At 41.6% G+C, this 12,281-nt stretch overlaps 1 protein-coding gene across 4 annotated transcripts in view; it reads right to left on the bottom strand.

Annotated features, from left to right (window-relative positions):
- Positions 1-396: 396 nt before the first annotated feature.
- The window catches only part of NCOR1 (nuclear receptor corepressor 1), a 56,692-nt gene continuing 44,807 nt past the window's right edge, over positions 397-12,281 (bottom strand). For all 4 annotated transcript variants that reach the window (XM_053995515.1, XM_053995513.1, XM_053995514.1 and 1 more), the window contains 15 exons: positions 11,671-11,895; positions 10,694-10,903; positions 9,910-10,059; positions 9,220-9,393; positions 8,659-8,824; positions 7,922-8,418; positions 7,355-7,483; positions 7,080-7,237; positions 6,694-6,917; positions 6,130-6,267; positions 4,939-5,081; positions 4,360-4,413; positions 3,877-4,098; positions 3,413-3,595; positions 397-3,238 (listed from right to left, as the gene is read on the bottom strand). In XM_053995515.1, coding sequence (XP_053851490.1) covers positions 3,051-3,238; positions 3,413-3,595; positions 3,877-4,098; positions 4,360-4,413; positions 4,939-5,081; positions 6,130-6,267; positions 6,694-6,917; positions 7,080-7,237; positions 7,355-7,483; positions 7,922-8,418; positions 8,659-8,824; positions 9,220-9,393; positions 9,910-10,059; positions 10,694-10,903; positions 11,671-11,895 — 2,861 coding nt within the window. In that variant the 3' untranslated portion in view covers positions 397-3,050. The remainder of the gene's footprint in view (positions 3,239-3,412; positions 3,596-3,876; positions 4,099-4,359; positions 4,414-4,938; positions 5,082-6,129; positions 6,268-6,693; positions 6,918-7,079; positions 7,238-7,354; positions 7,484-7,921; positions 8,419-8,658; positions 8,825-9,219; positions 9,394-9,909; positions 10,060-10,693; positions 10,904-11,670; positions 11,896-12,281) is intronic.

Here is a 12,281-nt window from a genome sequence, read left to right on the forward strand (position 1 = left end):
ATTTTAACTTCTCAGTTGTCAGAAGTGCAGCTGGTTGGTACAACCCTCAATGTAATGACATCATTATTAATTTACTTACAGTAGCAGCTTCATCTCTGAACTTTGAGCTAAGAGGAAGAGGCACACAGGTTTTCTAGAGTAGAAGTTCACTGAAGCTTCATGGAAACCTTCAGTCACATACAGAGCTTTGTTCTCAGCAAGCTAGGAAATAAAAACAGGGCTGTACTGACAGAAAGGCTCTGGCACATTAGAACCAACCTTCCCTCAAGTGCTGGGTTTGGGGTTTGAAGCAGCAGAGCTTGGAGGGCAGCAGGGTCACCTGGGAACCCTGCAGCACCCTGGGAGCAGGGTCTTGCCTGATGCTGCAAAACAAAAGGGAGACACAGGAAAAGCAAGTGGAGAACTGATCCCCTTTATTGATTGGTCTGAATCCAGAAGTCACTGTCTAGTGAAGACATTGTGTGGAAATTATGATGCATGGGATTTTCAAGTCTTAAATGATTTCATATCAGAATCACGAACCATATCAAGATGAAAGCATTGTGAAAGCGCTGATCAGAAATCAGGTAAAAATTTGTAGTAAACTACACTTTGTAAACATGACTTACAAACACCTTCCTGTTTAAAACAGGGTAGATGTAATTCCATACTTGAAGATTACTGGAATTGTGGTAAACCCTAACTTAGGCTCTGGAGAGGTTTTTACACTGGAGAAGTTAAAACTGATAACAAACAAAAAAAAAAAAGCAGCAACATTTTATGTGCAAATGCCACTCAAACTGTATCTCAGGAGATTGTGACTATCCTACTTTGGATATCTTGCTGCTGCTGCAGCAGTAACATGAAGCTTTGCAATGAACATGCTATACTTACTGTACAGGTAGCAAAGACATTTGTCTGTACATGCCTCTTTCACATTGTATTTGTTACACTAAGAAAGTGAGAACAAGTGGGTTTAAGAATGGAACTTAACTCTCCACTCCAAATTCAAATCTACAAAAAGGGCAGATCAATTCATTTTCCAGTATATGTTGCTGTGGGAACCAAAAAAGAAAGTTAAAATAAGAGCACAGGTCTACAAACAGGATGAAAACTTCACTGCTTCAAGCCAGAAGGGTAAAGGAGGGGAGGATGAGAGACATCTTTCTCAGAGAAAGACTGCAAGGAGATTTAAGACTGCCAATGGATCTACTGTGATGCAGTTTTTTAAAAAAAGTAGCAAAATAGTTCTGTATTCTCAACAGTGTCAAGTTTCCAAATGAGTTCCTTTGGAATTTTGTTTCCCACACTTGGGGAAAAAAGGCTTTCCTTAAAGGACTGAAAATAAATTTGCTATTGATAAATAGTTCTGTGCTTCTTCCTGTTTGTAAGTGGACCGTGACAGTCCATGGGATGCAGAGCTCACACGACTCAAGGTTACACACTGCATTACACCTTCCATACAACGCATCACAAATACAGCGGCAAAATCCAAAATATTTTTCACTGGAAAGTAACTGCAAGGCAAAGACCCTGTTGATCAATGAGATGCAAAAGCAGTTTGGAATCTGACAGAGCACGCCACCCCCCAGCTCAGTGCTATCTGTGAATCAGTCCTTCTACCCCGGAAGATTTGAATTCACTTCCTGAGGTCAGTGCAGCATAAAATGAAGATGCTTTTGGAGATGGATGTCAGGACACCCTGTGACATCAGGGCCCAGTTGGATGTGAACATGAGCTACAAGCATATCATAGCAAGCATTGACAGATGAATGATTACGGAGACTCTCCTAGTACCATATACAATTTAAAAATAAAAATCACCCTAACAAGTATTGCACACTTCAGGAGTTAAGCCAAGCATTTGTAAGGACTTCCACCAAAAGCTTGCTTAGAGGGACAGGGACTGGGACGCAGACTTCAAAATAATTATTACATAAAGATTTAAAAATCAGATTGGAGGAAGGTAAAAATCACAGTACCTATTTCAAACTGGTTGTAACAGAAGCCAAGTAGTTGACTCGTGCGTTGCTCAATTAATCTATAAAAGCACTTTGTTTTATTTAAACTTGGGATGTGGAGGTTTTTCTTCTTAAAGGATTTATCAACCCACCCAGAGCCTCTGTTCAGAAAAGCCATTTGCTGTGGTTAAATATGACAGTAAAATTTAGTAACCTGTTTTGACTGCATACAATGCAGAAACAGAGAACACTAAGAATAGGCTTTTAGGGCACAGTTAAAATTCCCAGTGTGCATAACAGTGAGGTATGCCTCCAGAAGCTGTTCTGTTTTTGTTTCTTTAACCTTTTAAAAATGAACCATTACATACCCATGCAATAATATTTCTGCAGTGTTGCTAAATAAAACCAACTGCACCAAAAATTTACAATGTGGCAGAATTTCAAATTCCAAAGAAATATATCATCTTATTCCAGCGAACTGGAGTTATGTTAATGTACAGAATTCACTAAGGGGTCAGTCTTAAAAATCAACATTTTCACAAGAGCTTGAACACCACTGAGAAAGTGTGTCTAGGGAAAAAAAAAATTATATAAAAGCACAATGCCTGCAGGAAGTGGCACGGCATTAAATGGGCAATGATGGTTGGGAGGTTGGGGTTCTGGTTAGGCTAGGCTGAGAGGAAGGCTAGGGTTATGAAGAGTATTCTACACTGGAGAAAATGCTTAAAAAAAATTACAAAATGACCCCCAAAGTTTAGGCAATGATTTGAACATAAGTACACCAGATACTATAGCAAGGGAAAAAACACTGCAAAAAGTACTCTCTATTTACAGAAGAATGATTTAAAAGACATTATGGTTTTCTTTACAAATAGATGTAGAGCAGGAATAGTCCACATTTTTAAAAACTCTTTACATATTTATCTTTAGTAAGTCAACCTTCTCGACCACAATCCTCCAACACACAGCCTGTGCAGAAGGCATTTCACAGACTCTCCAGCAATTCTTCATTGTGTGGCCCTTGCTCTCTTGGAAAGTCTCTGTGGGCACAAGTCAAAAATAGATTTCTTTTTGACCCGCAAATTAAAAAAAAAAAAAAATCTGCATAGTTCAGTCATCACTGTCAGACAGAGTCTCATATTGTGCTGAAAGCAGTGGTGCAGGCTCTCGCTCCCAGATCCTGTTCTGTGGGTGAGTGGTTGCTTGGCTCATGGACGGGGGGGCACAGGCGATGGAGGTCGGGGGGGTGCTGCTCAGCATCCTCATGGTCAGAGGGTTGTATGGAAACTGGGTGGAACCTGCATCAAAAGGGAAAACACAAGCTGTTCTGAGACACCTGTGCTGGCCTGGGTTGTGACAATTAGCAGAAAATCCATTGCAGAAATCCCATGCTGGGAAATTCTGGCCAATATCCAGCGTTACAGTGCAACATCTGAGACTGGAAACACCTTTGAAAGGAGCCTGTTCCTCACCTGTTGATGAAGGCCTGTCTTCCCAGGCCCACACTGGAGTCTGTCTGTGGTAGTCCCCTTCTGAGTGTACAGATGAGACAGAAGAAGGTCTTTCAGTTCCCAAATATCCCTGCCCAGGAATTGGAGACTTTGACTTCCTACTGTTTGACTTGCCGATGAGCTTCTGCTTGCTGACCGCCCCACCTGGCAATCAGAAGGGACAGATTTCACCAACCACATTTTAGCCTTTGTGGGTTTGTTTCTAGAAATTATCAAGTAGCACTGAGAAGCTTTAGGTATCCAATACATCCTGTTCTCCTTTTCCTGTTCCATCAGTGTTGTTGGAAAAGTCAGGATGATAAATGCAAACACCACCTCTGCCAATTACAGAGGAAAGACAGTGGATCTTCAGCGATACCACGTTATTCAAACCCTTGATTTATTTATTTTCTTTAAGGCCCTGGGATATTTGGGAGCTGCAGTACCTGAATTTGGAGATGGATTGGCTTCTTCCCTACGTGTCTCGTTACTCGCCGGTACCGCGGCGCCGGAGCTGCCCGGAACCACCGCGAGAGGCTGGGACATGACGACCCCGTGCTCCTCACTCTTGTCATCAAAGTTTCCCATCAGTGCTTTCCTAATAATGTCTTCCAGACCCAGATTACTGGCAGGATCTCCAAAGGAGTGACCCCTAGAACTGACTGCACCTGGGAGAGAAGAGAAAACAGGGAAAGGTGGGAAGGGAGGCAAAAGGTGTATCTCAGAGAAATTAAAAAGGGGTGTGGGGAAAGATTTGGTCATTTTGCTTTTCCTTATGGTGCAGGAAATAAGTTTTCATATAGGATACTAGCTTTTAAATTTGCACCATTTTCCTCTTTTACTGGACTCCCCAAAGAGTATAAATTTAAGATATTAAAGACATTACATTTTTCTGGAACATATGTTGTTTCTTTTATTGAAGAACTTACCTGAGGTAGTGACTGCTGGCAAATTGAATATTTCAGTCCCTGGCTGAGCAGTTGCTGCAATTAAAACACAACATTTCACTATTTTTTCAGTACTCATAATCACTAAGTGATCAGCAGTAGCCCTACTGCACAAGCAAAAAGCAAAAATATAGTTCTAGTATCATATTCCACCCTGTCAGTGTTCCTTACTGGAACTATATTAAAAATGCTGTTTAAAAGACATAATCATAAAGGCCAAGAAAACACAAACAATTTCATTTCAAGACACCTTTCCAAATAGGAAAAAGTGTAGTATTGATATAAAGCAAATTACAGACACAGTTAGAATAATGTGGTTTTCACCTCTTAAATTACGTGTTAAAAGGATGTGACAGTCCTACATACAACAGTATATAAAAAAATCTAACCTTCTAGTTCTATGATCATAAATCATTGTATGTATTTTATATTAATCATTTTATATTAATAGATTTATATTAATTTGTATTATTTGATCATATTTAGGTCAGGACATCTGCAGGTGGAAGTCACATGAAGCTTAAGCTGGAAAAATTGAGTGAAAAGGCAAGTCCTGCATACCCATGTCAGAGTCACCTCCACCAGATGAGTTCAGCTTTCGAAATATCTCCTGTTTCTTGGATTTTACCATTGGTGAAGTGTTCTCAAGTTTGGTGAAAAACGAAGGCAGGTAACTGATACTGCCTGGAGAGCGAGAGTCAGTCCTGCCAAGACCAACATGTGTCAAAGAGACAGAACTTGTAAGATGCACATTTAAATCTTCCCCAAAGCAGTCAGGCAGAAACCCTTCACAGTCATAGGAGCACTGGGGGGCTCAATAATAACTGAGTTTGCCTAAGCAGCAACAATCTGTCAAATAAGCTTGAATTAAAAAACCAATCAACTCGTACATAAATTAAAAAATAATCTAAAAATGAAGTCAAAAATAATCTAGCTTTCCTAGCCCAAGAACCTTACATTTCTAAAAAGTGCAATATCCCCTGCCATGTCCCTGAAAATCCCTTTGCATCTACTTAACATCCATCATGGACTCTAACAGCCCTGCAGCATCTGCACAGTGGAAAACCCCAAGAAAATCAGAATCAGTTTCATCAGCATGAAGCTTAAATAAGTACTTTGGGTGCTCTTCCTTCCTCAGCAGGGTAAATACAGGTGCCCCCACTCCAGTGTGCATCTCCCACACGTTTGCAGACACCAGCACTGCCAGGGAGCCCGTGAAGGTCCTGTGCAGTTTTATGGTGCAGATCTGACAGAGTGGGACAGGGCTGCCCCATCCATGGACACCCCACTTCACTCCTCCTGGAATCTCCTTAGATCAGTGATATTTCAAGTGATTATCTGCTCCAGCACCATGAGTGCTGGAAGCCTGGGTTCCTCCCCTCTCCACCAGGACAGTATCCAGGAATCCAACCAGGCAGGAGAAGACTGAATGATTTAATAAAAACTGTGACCTTTCTCAAAACTCACTTCAGTTTTACAGAACTGGCAAGCACAAGGAGTTTAACATTCTCTCAGATGTGACATAGAACACTGCTTGCACCAAGAAACTTAAGACAGAGCACCAACATGTGACCTTTCCCTCAGCCTTCCCAAAGCACCTCCCAAATTGCATGTTAGTGCAGAAGGATTCACAGTGATTAACAACTTGCCTGTGGCACCAGAGGAAGGTCAGTTGAGCTGCTCTTTAATAAAGACAGAGTTTGCAGGACAAAGATTCAGAATTATGTTTTTAAAAGTCAGTTTTACACCTACCTCTGTTCAGTAGGCTCAGTTCTTTGGGAAAGCAAAAGAACATTTTCCTGTTTCTCATGTACAACTGGGACCTGAGGTGGCGAGATTGGCTCGTAGGGCTCTGAGGGGACATGACTCCTCTCTGGAGATTTTCCAGGCCTACATCCACGATTCAGAGACAGATAATTACTCTCAATGCATGTACAGCAGTAGTTAACTCATGTATCTTTACAGTTCCTACATAACTGCTTATGTGTAGTTATATGTTACATGCTTTAGTAAGCTTGGTGATCTTAAAAAAAGATGACTATGCATTGTCCATAATAACTCTGGTAAGTTTTAAGTTATTACATGTTTTCAGCCCTCTAAAGACTGGAACTTAAGAGAAGTAGCAAAGGGAAAACAGTTATAAGTTATGTTATGGAACCAAGCAATTGGCAAAAGAGTAGGAGACAGACTTTGCCTAAAAATAAGATCAAAAGGCACCTTTATTTCCAATCTACACCAAGGTTACTGCACTATTTTAAATCAATATCATATCTGGGCATCAATTAAACTTGCAGTTAGACTGAATCCCTGCATTACCTTCCCCTGGCCTTGTCAGAGAGGTTCTCAGGGGACACTCTGGCCCCTGGCCGCTGGTGGTGCACGGGCTGTGGCTGCGCCTCGGGGCTGTAGCGGTTCGAGGTCTTTGCCCGGCCAGAAACAGGCGTTGGAGCAGGGGTGGAATTCTGGAATGTAGTGGTGGGAGGCTGCAAAGAGGCCTGAGAAGATGCTTGGTTTCTAGCAAAGTCTTGTGTGATAATTTGCTGGATGTCACAAAAAGAAATGGAAAAGAGATCTTGGTTAGACACTGGCCACAGTGTAGGTATTCATGAACTAGATGAGCCTGATGGCAACAAATGAGGTTATAAATTCAGATACAGTATTTTGTAATACTCTCAAATAAAAGGCAGAATTATAAAACCTACACAGATGTGATCAGCAAGGGTGATGAGCCGATGGGTCCTGGGCACGTGTGCCATCCCCTCTGCCTGGGAAGAGGGAGGTGGAGGTTGCTGGGGTGAGGGGGGCTCCTGTTGTGTCCTGTAGCGGTGAATGGGGCCCTCGTACGGCCTGTTGGGGTCAGCTGGTTGAAAAAGAAAAGGTCACTCTGTTAAGCTTCAAGGTCTGACACTTCTGTGCTTAGAAATCTAAAAAAGGTTACCACATATCCACATGTATTTCCACATGCAGATGAACTTACTCTCTGCCTGGCTTGGTTTGGGTGTCTCTTGTTGATAGGGCTGCAGCTTTTCTTGAGCAGGTACAGGTGAATTTGCAGGGCTGATCACCTCAATGGCATCTCCAGGAGCTTCATACCGGTGTGAGGACACTGAATATCAAGCAAAGGTTGTGGAATAAGATGTAAATATGACAGAAAATTTTTGTTGCCTATACTTAGCAACACCAGTGCTTCCAGTAAAATGGCACCAGTGAATGAAAGTCAAACCACTGTTGCCTTCTCATGATAACCATGGTGATACAAATACTTCCATGAAACAGTGTTCCAACATAAACCAAGTCATTTTCAGTTTCCTGACTTCTGAAAAGGTTACTCTTATGATCCTGCATTCATGCTGTAGCATGGAATCTGAATAAAGCAAACTCTGATTTTGCAAGAGTAACTATATGCAAAAACTGTATTTGTCTATCAAGTGTTTCTGCTTTGCAGAGCTGAATATTTTATCATTAAACATCTGAATCATTTCACATAATTTCCCTAAAGGCTAAGACAGACAGCAAAGAAGTATAGAGTTACTAAGATACGTACAACTACTGGAAGAATCTGAACTTTGAGAGCCCCTATCTCGAGCATCCTTGTCTGAAGCAATCTGGCGAGTGATGATCACATCTATGAAGTTAGCAGCAGTAATTGTGGTCTTTCCTCGAGTTCTCAGCTCTTCCTCGTACCTGGATTTAGGAGGAGGTCCTTTCTCTTTACCAGCCTCTGAATAGACTACTGATGAAGTCTGTCCCTGGGACTTGCCACCAGAGTAATTTGCAGATGTATAGGGGCACTGCACAGGCCTCTTTTCTACCTCCAGGGTCTTCTGCTCCATCTGCTGCTGGTCAGTCACCACAGCTGACCGGCGTCCCATGTTCTCTTCTATCCTGGTTCCTTCGTGCTTGTTCTCCTTTGCTTTGGCAACTTCCATCTGAGGAGCAGAGGCTGCAGCATCCACGAGTGCTGCCAGGGCATCAGCAGCAGTGTTGTAACGGGAAGCTGGCAAGCCTTGAGTGATAGAGGGAGCTCCAGGGGTGAGCTGCCTGTGGCAAACATTGAATAGCCTCAGTTACATCACATGGAAAGAACTAGAGCCATGAACACAATAAAGCAAGGCTTTTCTGCCACTAATTTCTACCCAAAATGCACTGATGAAAATGCTCTGATATATCCAGTAATCCACTATATTTCATATAGTGAAATATCCTTAACCCTAAATGCACTTTTTAATAAGCTGAAATATTAGAACAGATATCTGTGCCACATTAACTTCTAAAACCTACATGATACGTAGCTGAGCAGCAGGATCCAAAGGTGTGATTACACTTGTCCCATTGGTTCCTTGGAATATACTTGGCCTTTGCTGCAGAATGTTTTCCTGGCTTCTGACAGAGGGGGATGGGGACCGGACGTATCCGTGACTGCCGGGTCTGCCAGGCTGTTCTGCACCTGCAGGACACAGTGGAGGGGAACAAACAAAAAGAAACGATTACTCTTACAACAATGTAGCACTGTAAATCAATGCTGTCTCCACATCCCTTCCCAGCTGTCTCCACCACTCTGGATGTGATGGTATGTATTAAAGATTTAAATCTGTTGCAATGCTCTAAATGTCATGCAAGCTGTGCCAGTGACAACTAGGATTCACTCCTCTTTAGGTGCTACACTGCTTTGAGAGAAACTTCAAGAAGTTGCAGTTATGACCAGAACTGCTGGGCAACAGGAACTTGCCTGAAGTGCGGAGTAAAAGCAGACTGTAAATGGTATTTGCTAACAGTGACTGCATAAAATGAGCAGTTACAGTGTAGAAGACAAGTGATCCAAGTGTATCCATGTGCCCTCACCTGGTCGGAGATAAAGTTCAGCAGGGACTGAGGTGATTCTTTCCCTCTCTCGTTCTCGTTCTCTTTCCCGCTCTCGTTCACGTTCCCTCTCCCTTTCCCGTTCCTTCTCCCTTTCCCTTTCCCGTTCCCTTTCAGCATTTGCAGCTGCAGAAGCTGCCAGGTGGGTGGGGTGTCCTGGAAGGTCCACAAGGTAAAATGAAGGAGCAAAAAAATACCCTTAAGCGAAGCATGATAATGTAAGCTCTTGCCTATATATTTTGCCATACACTTGCAGCAAAATTTCCCAAATACATTTTAATTCCACTCAAGACTATCCACTTATCTAGGAAGACAAAAGCTTAACATACAGTGACAGTGGAAGGCTCAAAAGCCTTTTACTGAAGTGGTTGCTATACAGTTAGAAACTACACAGCTTGTAGACCCCAGTTCTACCCTTCAACACATGTAAAATGGGGTTAGTGAATTATAATCAAATTACTACAAATGAAGACCTGACAGAATAAGGCAAATTCAGAATTTGACAGTGCTTCTACTGTAACTACACAGGATATCATCAAAACCCCTTTGCATGCAAAAAGCATCTCCTGAGAAAACATCAAAACATGGCATTAATGAAAGCTGAATAAAGATGGTCAATTCTCTCAGCATGTCAGCTAATTAGAGCCAGCACCAAGCCATGAGAGCTCTTACCTGGTGACAGAGAAGCAGGGTTGTAAGGCCTGGGAGGGAAGGTAAGCTGGGTGCCAGGGATGTATGTGATTCTCTCCATGGGTGGGGTGCTGGTTCCTCCAGGATGAGGCACTAAGATAGTGGGGGCCATATTGTTCAGGTCAATAATTCCTGTCAGGAGATGACACATGTGAGAATGGCCACTCCAGGACATGGTCTACACAGTCGGCAATGAATGTTTGGTGGAGAAAATACAAGAATAAGGCAATTGTAGAGCTATATTCCAGCTGGTTATACTTTCTTAGATCTGGCAATCAGCAATTTAGGAACATACAAAGTCAGAATTTGCTTTGGAAAAATGCACTTCACTTCTACTCAATAATCCCACCTTTTAGCAATTTTGGGTATTACCCAAAAAATAAAACAATTAGCATTGTTATCACAAACATGACACTTCTGGCTGTTGCTTTTATATTCTTTTTGAAGAAGTTATCATTTTGATATAATTCTCTTTTCTGAAGTTTGATGGTGAGCTAAATATGGTTCTGATCATCAATTTAAATGAGTAGAAAAAAATCTGGCTCTTCAACACCAGTAACTCTCAGAGACTTCTCCTTAAAAATATTGATTATAGAAGTGGTTTTCCTTTCCACAAAAGGCAGTTTGCAAATGAGTTGTCAGACATCCAAGATCACTACAGGATGAACACATTTATACACATGGCCTTGTATGAGCACATCCAAACCACAGCTGGCACAGCCAAAACACACTTTTCAGAGGATTACAGAAAGAGAGCCAGGCCCACCTCGTGCTCCTGCATAAGGGAGTGCTAAAGTTTGCTCCCTGGGGGACAATCCCCTGGTGACATCGGGCCTGAGGTTCACTTGCATCTGCTGGGAGGTGATGTAGTCGTTGAGGATGGTCTGGCGCGTGTTCTCCATGGCGTACAGCTGGTACTGGCTGGGGTACCCCGGCGTGGGGGACAGCTGCCTTTGGAACAGGTAAGCAGCAGCAGCTGAGGGTGGAAGGAGGAAAAAGGAGGCATTTAGGAAGCAGGATGATTCTGGATTAAATAAGACTTTCAGGTGTTTGTAAAGCTACAATGAGAGGTGCTATCAAGTCTCGCTAGTTGGTGCCAAATGAGTGAAAATAGCATTTTCATACTGGTGTTTTATTGAATCTCTGCACTGCATGCACACTGAAGTGCTAAACAATCCAGACTTCCAGACTAGAAAGCTGACTTTAACAGAATTATAAATGCTGAAATTCTGAAAATGTAAAAGGCTGAAACACCTAAAGAACTTAGAAAATACTTCACAGAAGTAAACTGAGGGATAGGTTAAAAGGAAGTCACTGTATTTAATATCACCTGATAATCCTTCAGTGAAAATAATCAGTCTTGAACATGTAAGTCTATATATAATTATATAGAATTACACTTTAATTCTCTAGCCTCTTCCACATCCTTCTTTGCAAAGCTTTCCTGAAAGCTTTTAATACATTCCATGAATACTTTTCTATAAATACTGTGAACTTTTTAACAAAACAGAAGCAAGTTGGCAGCTCTGAAGGGAAGTTACAGCATTATACAATACTAATTTACTAAGTATCTTGGTTAGATATTAAATCACCACTAAACTGAAATCAAATCATAGCCATAAATACTTACAACCTTATAAATTATATCTGGCCATTGATAGCTGCCTTATAAAGGTATCCTTTCTGTGCATCAAAGATCACAGTATTTCTAAAACTAAAAAAAGCCAACACAAATGTATTTACCAGGATCCAGAGCCCTGTGAAATGGCATAGCAGGATCTAAATGGGGAGGGAGGTGACCCCTGTAGACTTCAGGAGTTGCTCCTCTGTGGTGAGGGTCAAAAGGACTGTGAGCCACTACAGGATCAACCCCTGGGACTGGAGATTTTGCTGGCACACTCTCCCTCTGTGTTGGAGTGAGTGTGTTCTTCCTGTCATGATTTGCTGACTTCCCAGAAGATACTCCAGCTAAAAGGAATGAAAAACCCAAGTTAATAAAATGCCTATTTCTCTGTGGAAAATTTAACTGTAAAAATACACTGGTTCCCAAGGAACATTTTCAGTGACTGCAATACAACAAAGCACAGAGAATATTTTATATCAAAAACCACTTCTGCTGAAAAAACTGTACTTTAAAACTAAGAGTATTTACACTTCACTAAAACATCTTCCTCATCTAGACATTTTAAAATCAGGAATAGCTTCTGCCCTTAAAACATTATCCTTGTAGGTACCACTTTCAATGTGATCCATAATCAAAAGCAAATTGAGACTGAATTGCATTCCCACTTCTCTCTTCTATTATGGCAGATTTTAATTTTCTTATTTCAATAAACAGCTTACAGCCTTCTAAA

This window comes from Vidua macroura, chromosome 20 (assembly GCF_024509145.1).
Source record: "Vidua macroura isolate BioBank_ID:100142 chromosome 20, ASM2450914v1, whole genome shotgun sequence".
NCBI lineage: Eukaryota > Metazoa > Chordata > Aves > Passeriformes > Viduidae > Vidua > Vidua macroura.